At 53.8% G+C, this 16,144-nt stretch overlaps 1 protein-coding gene across 1 annotated transcript in view; it reads left to right on the forward strand.

Moving 5' to 3' along the window:
- Positions 1–8,343: 8,343 nt before the first annotated feature.
- The window catches only part of EFNA3 (ephrin A3), a 50,042-nt gene continuing 42,241 nt past the window's right edge, over positions 8,344–16,144 (forward strand). The window contains exon 1 of the mRNA XM_083165999.1: positions 8,344–8,502. Coding sequence (XP_083022125.1) covers positions 8,408–8,502 — 95 coding nt within the window. The 5' untranslated portion in view covers positions 8,344–8,407. The remainder of the gene's footprint in view (positions 8,503–16,144) is intronic.

Here is a 16,144-nt window from a genome sequence, read left to right on the forward strand (position 1 = left end):
GCAACCTGTCCGAGATCCACCACCTAGCCGAGTAACCTGTCCGAGATCCGCCACCTAGCCGAGTAACCTGTCTGAGATCCACCACCTACCCGAGTAACCTGTCCGAGATCTACCACCTACCCGAGCAACCTGTCCAAGATCCGCCACCTAGCCGAGCAACCTTTCCGAGATCCACCACCTACCCGAGCAACCTGTCCGAGATCCACCACCTACCCGAGCAACCTGTCCGAGATCCGCCACCTAGCCGAGCAACCTGTCCGAGATCCACTACCTACCCGAGCAACCTGTCCGAAATCCGCCACCTGTCCGAGATCCGCCACCTAGTCGAGCAACCTGTCCGAGATCCGCCAACTAGCCGAGTAACCTGTCCGAGATCCGCCACCTAGCCGAGTAACCTGTCCGAGATCCGCCACCTAGCCGAGTAACCTGTCCGAGATCCGCCACCTAGCTGAGTAACCTGTCCGAGATACGCCACCTAGCTGAGTAACCTGTCAGAGATCCACCACCTAGCCGAGCAACCTATCTGAGATTCGCCAACTAGCCGAGTAACCTGTCCGAGATCCACCACCTACCCGAGTAACCTGTCCGAGATTCACCACCTACCCGAGTAACCTCACCGAGATCCAACACATAGCCGAGTAACCTGTCCGAGATCCATCACCTAGCCGAGTAACCTGTCCGAGATCCACCACCTAGCCGAGCAACCTGTCCAAGATCCGCCACCTAGCCGAGCAACCTGTCCGAGATCCACCACCTAGCCGAGAAACCTGTCCGAGATCCACCACCTACCCGAGCAACCTGTCCGAGATCCACCACCTACCCAAGTAACCTGTCCGAGATCCGCCACCTAGCCGAGCAACCTGTCCGAGATCCACCACCTAGCCGAGAAACCTGTCCGAGATCCACCACCTACCCGAGCAACCTGTCCGAGATCCACCACCTACCCAAGTAACCTGTCCGAGATCCGCCACCTAGCCGAGCAACCTGTCCGAGATCCGCCACCTAGCCGAGCAACCTGTCCGAAATCCACCACCTACCCGAGCAACCTGTCCACGATCCACCACCTACCCATGTAACCTGTCCGAGATCCGCCACCCAGCCGAGCAACCTGTCCGAGATCCACTACCTACCCGAGCAACCTGTCTGAAATCCGTCACCTGTCCGAGATCCGCCACCTAGCCGAGCAACCTGTCCGAGATCCGCCAACTAGCCGAGTAACCTGTCCGAGATTTGCCACCTAGCCGAGTAACCTGTCCGAGATCCGCCACCTACCTGAGTAACCTGTCAGAGATCCACCACCTAGCCGAGCAACCTATCTGAGATCCACCACCTAGCCGAGTATCCTGTCCAAGACCCTCCACCTAGCCGAGTAACCTGTCTGAGATCCACCACCTACCCGAGTAACCTGTCTGAGATCCACCACCTAGCCGAGTAACCTGTCTGAGATCCGCCACCTAGCCAAGTAACCTGTCCCAGACTCGTCACCTAGCCGAGTAACCTATCTGAGATCCGCCAACTAGCCGAGTAACCTGTCCGAGATCCGCCACCTAGCCGAGAAACCTGTCCGAGATCCACCACCTACCCAAGTAACCTGTCCGAGATCCACCACCTGCCCGAGTAACCTGTCCAAGATCCGCCACCTAGCCGAGCAACCTGTCCGAGATCCACTACCTACCCGAGCAACCTGTCCGAAATCCGCCACCTTTCCGAGATCCGCCACCTAGCCGAGCAACCTGTCCGAGATCTGCCACCTAGCCGAGTAACCTGTCAGAGATCCGCCACCTAGCCGAGTAACCTGTCAGAGATCCGCCACCTAGCCGAGTAACCTGTCAGAGATCCGCCACCTAGCTGAGTAACCTGTCAGAGATCCGCCACCTAGCTGAGTAACCTGTCAGAGATCCGCCACCTAGCTGAGTAACCTGTCAGAGATCAGCCACCTAGCTGAGTAACCTGTCAGAGATCCGCCACCTAGATGAGTAACCTGTCAGAGATCCAAGTAACCTGTCCGAGATCATCCACCTAGCCGAGTAACCTGTCCGAGATCCACCACCTAAATGAGTAACCTGTCATAGACCCCCCACATATCCAAGTAATCTGTCCGAGATCAGCCACCTAGCTGAGTATACTGTCCGAGATCCGCCACCTAGATGAGTAACCTATCAGAGACCCGCCACATATCCAAGTAACCTGTCCAAGATCATCCACCTAGCCAAGTAACCTGTCCGAGACCCACCACCTAGCCGAGTAACCTGTCTGTGATCCACCACCTAGCCGAGTAACCTGTCCAAGATCATCCACCTAGCTGTGTAACCTGTCTGAGACCCACCACCTAGCCGAGTAACCTGTCCGAGTCCCGCCACCTAGCCGAGTAACCTGTCTGAGACCCACCACCTAGCCAAGTAACCTGTCTGTGATCCACCACCTAGCCGAGTAACCTGTCTGTGATCCACCACCTAGCTGAGTAACCTGTCTGTGATCCACCACCTAGCCGAGTACCCTGTCTGTGATCCACCACCTAGCCGAGTAACCTGTCCGAGTCCTGCAACCTAGCTGAGTAACCTGTCTGAGACCCACCACCTAGCCAAGTAACCTGTCTGTGATCCACCACCTAGCTGAGTAACCTGTCTGTGATCCACCACCTAGCCGAGTAACCTGTCCGAGGTTACATAATCCACCACCTAGCTGAGTAACCTGTCCGAGGTTACATAGCTAAGCGCTGGGTGTGAAGGAGGGCTGGTGGCGGGGCTCAGCAGCGGCAGCAGAATTCTAAAAAACAATGTAAGACACAGGTAGCTGCTGATTGGGTCAGAGAGCTGTCTCTCAGCCAATCAGGGGGCTACCCAGAGTTTTAAATAATTTTTTAAATTCTGCCGCCTCCAGCCCTCCTTCCCGGCGCTACACTCCACAGCCGCCAGTCCTCCTGGACAGCACTGCGCTCTCGCCCCCATCGCACTGCAAGAGATTGCATGTGGCTAAAACCACATGTGATTGCTCATGCAATTTGATAGATATTATGTGCAGAACATAAGATGTATTGACGCAACATTTGACCAGCAGGCCCCGTGCATAGGAGGGAGGTAATGAGTGTGAGTGTAGGTTTGGTTGCGGCAGTACTGCGTGTGTGAGTGTATGGGGAGGTACTGAGTGTGAGTGTCCGAGATCCGCCACCTAGTCGAGCAACCTGTCCGAGATCCGCCAACTAGCCGAGTAACCTGTCCGAGATCCGCCACCTAGCCGAGTAACCTGTCCGAGATCCGCCACCTAGCTGAGTAACCTGTCCGAGATACGCCACCTAGCTGAGTAACCTGTCAGAGATTCACCACCTAGCCGAGCAACCTCACCGAGATCCAACACATAGCCGAGTAACCTGTCCGAGATCCATCACCTAGCCGAGTAACCTGTCCGAGATCCACCACCTAGCCGAGCAACCTGTCCAAGATCCGCCACCTAGCTGAGTAACCTGTCAGAGATCCGCCACCTAGCCGAGTAACCTGTCAGAGATCCGCCACCTAGCCGAGTAACCTGTCAGAGATCCGCCACCTAGCTGAGTAACCTGTCAGAGATCAGCCACCTAGCTGAGTAACCTGTCAGAGATCCGCCACCTAGATGAGTAACCTGTCAGAGATCCAAGTAACCTGTCCGAGATCATCCACCTAGCCGAGTAACCTGTCCGAGATCCACCACCTAAATGAGTAACCTGTCATAGACCCCCCACATATCCAAGTAATCTGTCCGAGATCAGCCACCTAGCTGAGTATACTGTCCGAGATCCGCCACCTAGATGAGTAACCTATCAGAGACCCGCCACATATCCAAGTAACCTGTCCAAGATCATCCACCTAGCCAAGTAACCTGTCCGAGACCCACCACCTAGCCGAGTAACCTGTCTGTGATCCACCACCTAGCCGAGTAACCTGTCCAAGATCATCCACCTAGCTGTGTAACCTGTCTGAGACCCACCACCTAGCCGAGTAACCTGTCCGAGTCCCGCCACCTAGCCGAGTAACCTGTCTGAGACCCACCACCTAGCCAAGTAACCTGTCTGTGATCCACCACCTAGCCGAGTAACCTGTCTGTGATCCACCACCTAGCTGAGTAACCTGTCTGTGATCCACCACCTAGCCGAGTACCCTGTCTGTGATCCACCACCTAGCTGAGTAACCTGTCCAAGATCATCCACCTAGCTGTGTAACCTGTCTGAGACCCACCACCTAGCCGAGTAACCTGTCCGAGTCCTGCAACCTAGCCGAGTAACCTGTCTGAGACCCACCACCTAGCCAAGTAACCTGTCTGTGATCCACCACCTAGCTGAGTAACCTGTCTGTGATCCACCACCTAGCCGAGTAACCTGTCCGAGGTTACATAATCCACCACCTAGCTGAGTAACCTGTCCGAGGTTACATAGCTAAGCGCTGGGTGTGAAGGAGGGCTGGTGGCGGGGCTCAGCAGCGGCAGCAGAATTCTAAAAAACAATGTAAGACACAGGTAGCTGCTGATTGGGTCAGAGAGCTGTCTCTCAGCCAATCAGGGGGCTGCCCAGAGTTTTAAATATTTTTTTTAATTCTGCCGCCTCCAGCCCTCCTTCCCGGCGCTACACTCCACAGCCGCCAGTCCTCCTGGACAGCACTGCGCTCTCGCCCCCATCGCACTGCAAGAGATTGCATGTGGCTAAAACCACATGTGATTGCTCATGCAATTTGATAGATATTATGTGCAGAACATAAGATGTATTGACGCAACATTTGACCAGCAGGCCCCGTGCATAGGAGGGAGGTAATGAGTGTGAGTGTAGGTTTGGTTGCGGCAGTACTGCGTGTGTGAGTGTATGGGGAGGTACTGAGTGTGAGTGTAGGTTTGCTTGCAGCAGTACTGCATGTGTGACTGTAGGGGGAAGTACTGAGTGTGAGTGTAGGTTTGGTTTGCGGAAGTACTGCGTGTCTGAGTGTAGAGGGAGGTACTGAGTGTGAGTGTAGGAGTGAGGTACTGAGCGTTAGTGTAGGTTTGCTTGTGGCAGTACTGTGTGAGTGTAGGAGGGAGGTACTGAGTGTGAGTGCAGGTTTGGTTGCGGCAGTACTGAGTGTGGGGGGAGGTACTGAGTGTAGGTTTGGTTGCAGCAGTACTGTGTGTCTTAGTGTGAGTGTAGGAGGGAGGTACTGTGTGTCAGGTTTGGTTGTGGCAGTACTGAGTGTAGGGTGAGGATGTGAATGTACAGTGAGAATGTGAGTATACAGTGCGGATGTGTGTGTAGGAGGATGTGGCTGTGTAAGTGTACAGTGAGGGTGTGAGTGTACAGTGAGGATATGAGTGTACAGTGAGAATGTGAGTGAGGGTGTAAGTGTACAGTGAGGATGTGAGTCTACAGTGAGGGTGTGAATGTAGGAGGATGCAGCAACACTGTCTGAGTGTACAGGATGTGAGTGTACAGTGAGGGTGTGTGTGCAGTGAGGATGTGAGTGTAGGAGGATGCGGCAGCACTGTGTGAGTGTACAGTGAGGATGTGAGTGAGGATTTGAGTGTACAGTGAGGGTGTACATGTAGGAGGATGCGGCAGCACTGTCTGAGTGTACATTGAGGATGTGAGAGTGTACAGTGAGGATGTGAGTGTACAATGAGGATGTGAGTGTACAGTAAGAGGATGTGAGTGTACAGTGAGGTGAGGGTGTGAGTATAGTGAGGGTGTGAGTGTACAGAGGATGTGAGTGTACAGTGAGGATGTGAGTGTACAGTGAGGGTGTGAGTGTACAGTGAGGATGTGAGTGTACAATGAGGATGTGAGTCGAGGGTGTGAGTGTACAGTGAGGTGAGGGTTTAAGTAGGGGCATGAGTGTACAGTGAGAATGTGAGTGGGGGTGTTAGAGTACAGTGAGGGCGTGAGTGTACAGTGAGGGTGTTAGTGTACAGTGAAAGTGTGAGTATACAGTGAGGGCGTGAGTGTACAGTGAAGGTATGAGTGTACAGTGAGGATGTGAGTGTACGGTGAGTGTACAGTGAGGGTGTGAGTGTACAATGAGGGTGTAAGTGTACAGTGAGGATGTGAGTCTACAGTGAGGGTGTGAATGTAGGAGGATGCAGCAACACTGAGTGTACAGGATGTGAGTGTACAGTGAGGATGTGAGTGTACAGTGAGGGTGTGTGTGCAGTGAGGATGTGAGTGTAGGAGGATGCGGCAGCACTGTGTGAGTGTACAGTGAGGATGTGAGTGTACAATGAGGATGTGAGTGTACAGTAAGAGGATGTGAGGTGAGGGTGTGAGTGTACAGTGAGGATGTGAGTGTACAGTGAGGATGTGAGTGTACAGTGAGGGTGTGAGTGTACAGTGAGGATGTGAGTGTACAATGAGGATGTGAGTTGAGGGTGTGAGTGTACAGTGAGGTGAGGGTTTGAGTAGGGGCATGAGTGTACAGTGAGGATGTGAGTGGGGGTGTTAGAGTACAGTGAGGGCGTGAGTGTACAGTGAGGGTGTTAGTGTACAGTGAAAGTGTGAGTATACAGTGAGGGCGTGAGTGTACAGTGAAGGTATGAGTGTACAGTGAGGATGTGAGGTGAGGATGTGAGTGTACAGTGAGGGTGTGAGTGTACAATGAGGATGTGAGTGTACAGTGAGGTGAGGGTGTGAGTGTACAGTGAGGATGTGTGGTGAGCGTGTTAGTGTACAGTGAGGGTGTGAGTGGGGGTGTTAGTGTACAGCGAGGGTGTTAGTGTACAGGGAGAATGTGAGTGTACAGTGAGGATGCAAGTGTACAGTGAGGGTGTGAGCGGGGGTTTGAGTGCACAGTGAAGATGTGAGTGTACAATGAGGATGTGAGTGTACAGTGAGAATGTGAGTGAGGGTGTAAGTGTACAGTGAGGATGTGAGTCTACAGTGAGGATGTGAGTGTACAATGAGGATGTAAGTGTACAGTGAGGTGTGAGTGTACAATAAGGATGTGAGTGTACAGTAAGGATGTGAGTGTACAATGAGGATGTGAGTTGAGGGTGTGAGTGCACAGTGAGTGGGGGGGGAGTGCACAGTGAGGGTGTGAATGCATAGTGAGGGTGTGAGTGCACAGTGAGGGTGTGAGTGGGGGTGCGAGTGCACAGTGGGGGTGTGAGTGCACAGTGAGGGTGTGAGTGGGGGTGTGTGTGTACAGTGAGGGTGTGAGTGCACAGTGCGGGTGTGAGTGTACAGTGGCGGTGTGAATGCACAGTGGGGGGTGTGAGTGTACAGTGGGGGTGTGAGTACACTGGGGGGGGATGTGAGTGTACAATGAGGATGTGAGTATACGGTGAGGAGTGAGTGTACAATGAGGATGTAAGTGTACAATGAGGATGTGAGTGTACAGTGAGGATGTGAGTATACGGTGAGGTGTGAGTGTACAGTGAGGATTTGAATGTACAGTGAGGATGTTAGTGTACAGTGAGGATGTGAGTATAAGGTGAGGTGTGAGTGTACAGTGAGGATGTGAATGTACAGTGAGGGTGTGAGTGTACAGTGAGGATGTGAGTGTGAGGTGTGAGTGTACAGTGAGGTGTGAGTGTACAGTGAGGGTGTGAGTGCACAGTGAGTGGGGGGTGTGAGTGCACATTGAGTGGGGGGGTGAGTGCACAGTGGGGGTGTGAGTGCACAGTGAGGGTGTGAGTGCACAGCGAGGGTGTGAGTGCACAGTGGGGGTGTGAGTGTACAGTCAGGGTGGGGGTGTGAGTGCACAGTGAGGGTGTGAGTGGGGGGGTGTGAGTGGGAGTGTGAGTGTACAGTGGCGGTGTGAATGCACAGTGGGGGGTGTGAGTGTACAGTGGGGGTGTGAGTACACCGGGGGGGGGGGGGGATGTGAGTGTACAATGAGGATGTGAGTATACGGTGAGGAGTGAGTGTACAATGAGGATGTAAGTGTACAGTGAGGTGTGAGTGTACAATGAGGATGTGAGTGTACAGTGAGGATGTGAGTATACGGTGAGGTGTGAGTGTACAGTAAGGATGTGAGTGTACAGTGAGGATGTGAGTATAAGGTGAGGTGTGAGTGTACAGTGAGGGTGTGATTGTACAGTGAGGATGTGAGTATAAGGTGAGGTGTGAGTGTACAGTGAGGGTGTGAGTGCACAGTGAGTGGGGGGTGTGAGTGCACAATGAGGGTGTGAGTGTACAGTGAGGGTGTGAGTGGGGGTGTATGTGTACAGTGAGGGTGTGAGTGCACAGTGCGGGTGTGAGTGTACAGTGGCGGTGTGAATGCACAGTGGGGGGTGTGAGTGTGAGTGAGCGAGGACGGTCTCCGGGCATTTGCTCCACTGTGCGCGCTCCCGCTGCCTGTCATTCAGACTCTGGTGAGCGGGTGCGAGGGGCGGTGCTTGCGGTGTGTGGGCGTGGCGATGTGGTGCGAGCAGCGCGCTCCCGTGCAGTTGGTGGCAGTGCGCTGCTCGGTGCAGTACTAGGATGGCTGCGATATGTCTGCTCCTTCCTCTGCTCTCCCTGCTGCCCGGGACCGGAGCCAACCGGCATGCCGTGCACTGGAACAGCTCCAACTACCAGTGAGTCCGGGGGAGGGGGAGATGCTCTGCTGGTAGTGGGGGGTATGCTCTGCTGGTAGTGGGGTCGAAATGCTCTGCTGGTAATGGGGGGGGGATGCTCTGCTTGTAGGGGGGGTGGACTGCACTGCTTATAGTGTGAGTGCGGGGTGCTCTGCTACTTGGGGGGGGGGGGGGGGGGTTGTTCTGTCATGCCCTATAGGGGGGGGCAGCTTTGCCAAGGGAATGCTCTGCAACCAGTCTGTACTTGAGGGGGGTTAGCATTGGGGTTGTTAGGTGGGGGGCTGCACTGGCAGGGGAGCTTTGTGTAGTGGGGGGCTGCATTGGCAGGGGAGCTTTGTGTAGTGGGGGGCTGCACTGGCAGGGGAGCTTTGTGTAGTGGGGGGCTGCACTGGCAGGGGAGCTTTGTGTAGTGGGGGGCTTTGTGTAGTGGGGGGGCTGCACTGGCAGGGGGGCTTTGTGTAGTGGGGGGGCTGCACTGGCAGGGGGGCTTTGTGTAGTGGGGGGGCTGCACTGGCAGGGGGGCTTTGTGTAGTGGGGGGGCTGCACTGGCAGGGGGGCTTTGTGTAGTGGGGGGGCTGCACTGGCAGGGGGGCTTTGTGTAGTGGGGGGGCTGCACTGGCAGGGGAGCTTTGTGTAGTGGGGGGCTGCTCTGGCAGGGGAGCTTTGTGTAGTGGGGGGCTGTACTGACAGGAGTGGTGAATATACTGGGGGGGCCCTGGCAGTCAGTATGCACTGGTTGGGGACATTTTGTAGTGGGGGTCTGTACTGGCGACAGGGGTGCATATCCTGGGGGGGGGCATTTTGTAGTGGAGGGCTGCACTGGCAGCAGGGGTGCATGTACTAGGGGTCTGCACTGGCCTGGGGGCTTTGTGTAGTGGGGGGCTGCACTAGCGGAGGGGGTGCATGTACTGGGGGCTGCACTGGTCTGGGGGCTTTGTGTAGTGGTGGGGGGCTGCACTGGCAGGGGGGCTTTGTGTAGTGGGGGGGGTCTGCACTTTCCTGGGGGCTTCGTATAGTGGGGGCGCTGCAGCGGCAGGGTAGTGGAACGTTGCAGAGCACTGCGGAGCACGGTTTGCTAGAAGTGTTTGCGGTAAGGGCTGCACTGTACAGTGTGGTCTGTGGGCAGGAGGTGCATGCATGTAATATACAGGACATATGTGTATATAATGCTTCTGAGTACACACAGATTTGCACTAGTGCACTGACTGTAGTTGGTACACAAGTTGTGGTGTGTTTCCGCTCACTCACTTGTTTGTACTGGTGCACGGTGCTGGTTGTCAAATATATGTAAAGAGACACCCGTGTGTGTGTTACATGTTATATGTGTGTTCCTGTGTGCGCAGATCCGGGTACCGCTGTATATAAATCCCTAGCGTGTGAGCATAGCGGTACCCTGTGTGGCAGCCTGATGTGAGCGCACCTGTCACATTAATCTCTGCGGTCCCGACCTTCTCCTGTATGATCTGAGACGCTGGCAGCATGTGCAGATAAATCACCTCCGCCCCAGGCCCGGCACACAGCAATCGCCCTGATTATTAATCACATATCAGCGGGAGAATCTGTATGACACACGCATGTTTCCACTCCTCATCATGTGTTGTTCTGTACCGCCATTCTGTCCTCTTCTATATGACACACGCATGTTTCCACTCCTCGTCATGTGGTGTTCTGTACCGCCATCCTGTCCTCTTCTGTATGACACACGCATGATCCCACTCCTCATCATCTGGTGTTCTGTACCGCCATTCTGTCCTCTTCTGTATGACACACGCATGTTCCCACTCCTCATCATGTGGTGTTATGTACCGCCATCCTGTCCTCTTCTGTATGACACACGCATGTTCCCACTCCTCGTCATCTGGTGTTCTGTACCGCCATCCTGTCCTCTTCTGTATGACACACGCATGTTCCCACTCCTCATCATCTGGTGTTCTGTACCGCCATTCTGTCCTCTTCTGTATGACACACGCATGTTCCCACTCCTCATCATGTGGTGTTATGTACCGCCATCCTGTCCTCTTCTGTGTGACACACGCATGTTCCCACTCCTCGTCATGTGGTGTTATGTACCGCCATCCTGTCCTCTTCTGTATGACACACGCATGTTCCCACTCCTCGTCATGTGGTGTTATGTACCGCCATCCTGTCCTCTTCTGTATGACACACGCATGTTCCTACTCCTCGTCATGTGGTGTTCTGTACCACCATCCTGTTCTCTTCTGTATGACACACGCATGTTCCTACTCCTCGTTATGTGGTGTTCTGTACCACCATCCTGTCCTCTTCTGTATGACACACGCATGTTCCCACTCCTCGTCATGTGGTGTTATGTACCGCCATCCTGTCCTCTTCTGTATGACACACACATGTTCCTACTCCTCGTCATGTGGTGTTCTGTACTGCCATCCTGTCCTCTTCTGTATGACACAGGCATGTTCCCACTCCTCGTCATGTGGTGTTCTGTACCGCCATCCTGTCCTCTTCTGTATGACACACACATGTTCCCACTCATCGTCATCGTGTGTACCGTAATCCTCCCATGTGACACGTGTCCCCTTTCATAGTTATTGGGTGTCCTGTAATCCTCTCATGTGACACACATCATCATTTGGTGTTCTGAGCCGACATCCTCTTTTGTATGATACACGCATGCTCCCTCTCATAAGCAGGTATACAATAATCCTCTTCTGTATGACACACACATGTTCCTCCTTGTCATTATCAGGTGTACCATGCTATAATCCGCCACCTGTCCTCTTCTGTATGACATGCGTGCTCATGCCCATCGTTATCGGGTGTGACGTAATCTGCTCCTGTAGGACACACGTCTGTTTATCCTCATGGTTATTGGGTGTACTGTAATCCTCTTCTGTATGACACATGCGTGTTCCTGCCAGTTATTGTCATCTGTACCGTAATCCTTTTCTGTATGACACACGTGTGTTCCTGCCAGTCATTATCGGCTGTACCGTAATATTCTTCTGTATGACACACGCGTGTTCCTGACAGTCATTCTAGTCTGTATGACACACACGTGTTCCTGCCAGTTATTGTCAGCTGTACCGTAATAATCTTCTGTATGCCTGGTGATAACGTGCTGGTTCTTGCTATTATTATTCCTGATGACAGGGGCACATACATGTGCTGGTATGTTCATGTCCGCCAGTCCATGTGACCACTCACCCGGGCTCTGACAACACTGCTGCAAATTCCATATTACTCTTCTGCGCGCCAACCAGTCATTGGGGGAATGGTGGTTCTCGCAGTAATGGCAGAAGCTGTAAGTTGTATGGGGGGGGGGGTGTATTGAAACAAGGGTAGGGGGTTTATGGGGTGGACAGTGTAAGTGGGGCAGAGAGTGGTGTATGTGGTGGTGAGGGGGTGTAAAGGAAGAGGAGATGGGTGGGGGGTTTATGGGGTGGACAGTGTAAGTGGTGTAGGGAGAGGAGATGGGTGTATGAGGTGGTGAGAGGGGTGTATGGGGAGAGGTAGGTGGGGGGTGTATAGGGAGAGTAGACAGGGGAGGGGGGGTGTATGGGGAGCGGAGGTTGGGGGGGGGTGTATAGATAGAGGTGCTGTGGGGGGGGGGGGGGGGCTGTGGAATCCGTCTGGACGGTTCCACAAGACCAGCTCACAGCATAACTGGTTTTTCTCTCTGGAGACACGACCTGTCGGGGAACCAGCTGTTCCTCCCTCCTGCTGATGGTCCTGGGGCAGAGGTGAGGGTGTGTAATTGGGGATGCTTTTCCTTGGCATGTGTCACTCTCCCGCTGTACTGTATACACAGAGTGGCTGGCACTTCAGTGATGCAGCCTGCCATGTGGGTGTCTGTTCTCGGGGACCCGTCACTACTTATATCCGTTCCCAGGGAGTGCGCGTCTGTGGCAGAGATGAGGGGCCTCGTGATGCCCATTACATGCCCCTGCGCATGGTGCGCACATTCGATAACTGTCCGTGACGTGGGTGGCCCCATAGTGGCAGGGTTATCTGAGAGGCAGATTGGTGTAACTCTGTGCCAGAGTCATACTCTGCCTCACACCGGAACGCAGCCATGGTACTGGGCACGGATTCTCCCTCAGGAGTTGTCTTCTGCACCTGGGGAGATGGCTCTGCCCTTCTCCCCAGTATGGCCACCCCTGCACTTCCATTGGCTGCTGCTTGTGGCAACCTGTTGGGGTAGTAAGCTATCGGGGGTGGGGGTTCTCTTAGAAACATAACCTGTGGGGGGATGGCCGGATAACCCGCAAGGTGTTTGCCATCTGTAGTGTCAGCCGCCCATTACGCCGGTGGACACTCAGTGCTTTATGTAATTGTCATGTCTCGTACATGTTACAGAATAGGGCCACACGTCACTGTGTGAATCCTGCTGCCCGTAATGGGGTGTTACACCTGGTATATCTCTGCTTCGTCATGTGATCCCACCAATATGACACAGCCATGAGTTACATGTCTGTGTAAGGGTGAGATTGGTCCTTCCCGCAGCTCTCCTGAGGCAGAATGCTGTGCCATGGGGAAGGGTGTTGTTGAGTAGGTAGTACATGTTTGTGTTGTGTAATTGGCAACGGTTACTCGGCAGGTGCCCTGGGCACCCTCGCCATTAGGTAATCTCTGTATCCCGATGAGCATGCCAGGGTTGTTGGATTTCACGTTTTGTGTGATGGTTCCTGCCTTCCGCAGCGCCACGTCTCCCGTTCCTTACCTCTATCGCGCCCTTGGTTGTGTGTTTGCACTGAGCACGTGGCTAGTTGTGCCCGCTCTGTAATGACCGGGGCATTGCGCCCTGTGTAACCGGCAGAATAGAACTAAGACTTTGTCTGTAAAGCAGCGTAATGGCCACGGCCCTGTATAGGGCCACAGCTGGCGCCGTATAAGGGTTAAATCTGGGTCACCCCTGTCACCTGGGGGCAGGGAGGCCATTACTAATGAAGTGCCCCCACCCAGACCAGGCTGCGATGCTATCTGCGGCCCTGTAATTACATGCTGAGGAGTGAGGAGATCTTATCAGTCCTCGGCTAGAAGGTAATTAGAGAGTGGCCTCTCCTAGTCCTGGCCTCTGTCCTTTGTGTTGTGTGCGACAGACTGACCTCCCCGGGGGTGCCGGGCATACTGCGGGCATCTCTCATCACTCCGACCCCCTGGGACAAGGAGCTGCTGTTCTGCCCGCACCTCCTGGGCTGCCACCTCTGTGCCCGTACCCTCATTCCACTCCTATTTATGGCGCACGGAATGAGTAAGGCGGTGTGGACGGTAATGGAGATACCGGGGACTCGTGTCGCACACCTCTGATTATAGATCAGTCTGTATAACATCCTATAATAGGGGTGTCTAGGCCTCGAGAGGGTTACGGGGGCCGATGGCTAGGATGCCGATGTTTGTGGTTCTATACGTCAGCGTTCTATATATCTACCACTGAGTGCACACTGGCTTCTAGCTCTATATACTAGTGAGTGCACGCTCTGCTCTCTCCCTCGCACACTTGCTGCTAGCTACATATACTAGTGAGTGCACGCTCTGCTCTCTCCATTGCACACTGGCTGTTAGCTATATATACTAGTGAGTGCACGCTCTGCTCTCTCCATCGCACACTGGCTGCTAGCTACATATACTAGTGAGTGCACGCTCTGCTCTCCCTCGCACACTGGCAGCTAGCTTTATATACTAGTGAGTGCACGCTCTGCTCTCTCCATTGCACACTGGCTGTTAGCTATATATACTAGTGAGTGCACGATCTGCTCACACACTGGCTGCTAGCTACATATACTAGTGAGTGCACGCTCTGCTCTCTCCCTTGCACACTGGCTGCTAGATATATACCATCCTTGCATGATACTCGTTCCCCCAGTAGTGCATGCACACTCCATCAGTCATGTGCGGATAAACAAGCTTTGCAGGGCTCTCTGGCCCTGGGTAGTGAGTGCACACTCCCGCACAGACATCTGCCTTGCACGAGGTGAGCTCATGCTGGTTTCCTTCCCTCTCGCTGGCTGTGATCTCGCTCTGCGCTGTGTAATTGTCTCACTGGAGATAAGAGGCTCCGTCACCTGCAGCCACCAGGGAAAGCACTCAGCCATACACAGTGTGTGCGCGGTGCCACAGGGCACACTCCAACACCAGACACTCACAATTAGGGTTCTGTAGTGTGCAGAACATCTGTATCTCTGCCTGACAGATGAGATCCGGCAGCGGCTGGGAGACTCGGTAACTCTCCAATCTCTGCTAGGAAGCCTGTGTATGTTACACAGCGCAGTGTGGGGAGAGGACGCAGTTATACATTACACAGTGCGGGGAGAGGACGCAGTTATATGTTACACAGCGCAGTGTGGGGAGAGGACGCAGTTACACATTACACAGTGCGGGGAGAGGACGCAGTTATATGTTACACAGCGCAGTGCGGGGAGAGGACGCAGTTATACATTACACAGTGCAGTGCGGGGAGAGGACGCAGTTATACATTACACAGTGCAGTGCGGGGAGAGGACGCAGTTATACATTACACAGCGCAGTGCGGGGAGAGGACGCAGTTATATGTTACACAGCGCAGTGTGGGGAGAGGACGCAGTTATACATTACATAGTGCAGTGCGGGGAGAGGACGCAGTTATACATTACACAGCGCAGTGTGGGGAGAGGACGCAGTTATACATTACACAGCGCAGTGTGGGGAGAGGACGCAGTTATATATTACACAGCGCAGTGTGGGGAGAGGACGCAGTTATACATTACACAGCGCAGTGTGGGGAGAGGACGCAGTTATATATTACACAGGCAGCACAGTGTGGGGAGAGGACGCAGTTATATATTACACAGGCAGCACAGTGTGGGGAGAGGACGCAGTTATATATTACACAGGCAGTGCGGGGAGAGGACGCAGTTATATATTACACAGGCAGCACAGTGCGGGGAGAGGACGCAGTTATATATTACACAGGCAGCACAGTGTGGGGAGAGGACACAGTTATACATTACACAGCGCAGTGTGGGGAGAGGACGCAGTTATATATTACACAGGCAGCACAGTGTGGGGAGAGGACGCAGTTATACATTACACAGCGCAGTGTGGGGAGAGGACGCAGTTATATATTACACAGGCAGCACAGTGTGGGGAGAGGACGCAGTTATATATTACACAGGCAGCACAGTGCGGGGAGAGGACGCAGTTATATATTACACAGGCAGTGCGGGGAGAGGACGCAGTTATATATTACACAGGCAGTGCGGGGAGAGGACGCAGTTATATATTACACAGGCAGCACAGTGCGGGGAGAGGACACAGTTATATATTACACAGCGCAGTGTGGCGAGAGGACACAGTTATATATTACACAGGCAGCGCAGTGTGGGGAGAGGACGCAGTTATACATTACACAGCGCAGTGTGGCGAGAGGACACAGTTATATATTACACAGGCAGCGCAGTGTGGGGAGAGGACGCAGTTATATATTACACAGGCAGCGCAGTGTGGGGAGAGGACGCAGTTATATATTACACAGGCAGTGCGGGGAGAGGACGCAGTTATGTTACACCGTGCAGTGCGGGGAGAGGACACAGTTTTATATTACACAGGCAGCGCAGTGTGGGGAGAGGACGCAGTTATATATTACACAGGCAGCGCAGTGCGGGGAGAGGACGCAGTTATATATTAC

The sequence above is a fragment of the Crinia signifera genome, chromosome 12 (genome assembly GCF_055691185.1).
Source record: "Crinia signifera chromosome 12, ASM5569118v1, whole genome shotgun sequence".
In the NCBI taxonomy this organism is placed as follows: domain Eukaryota; kingdom Metazoa; phylum Chordata; class Amphibia; order Anura; family Myobatrachidae; genus Crinia; species Crinia signifera.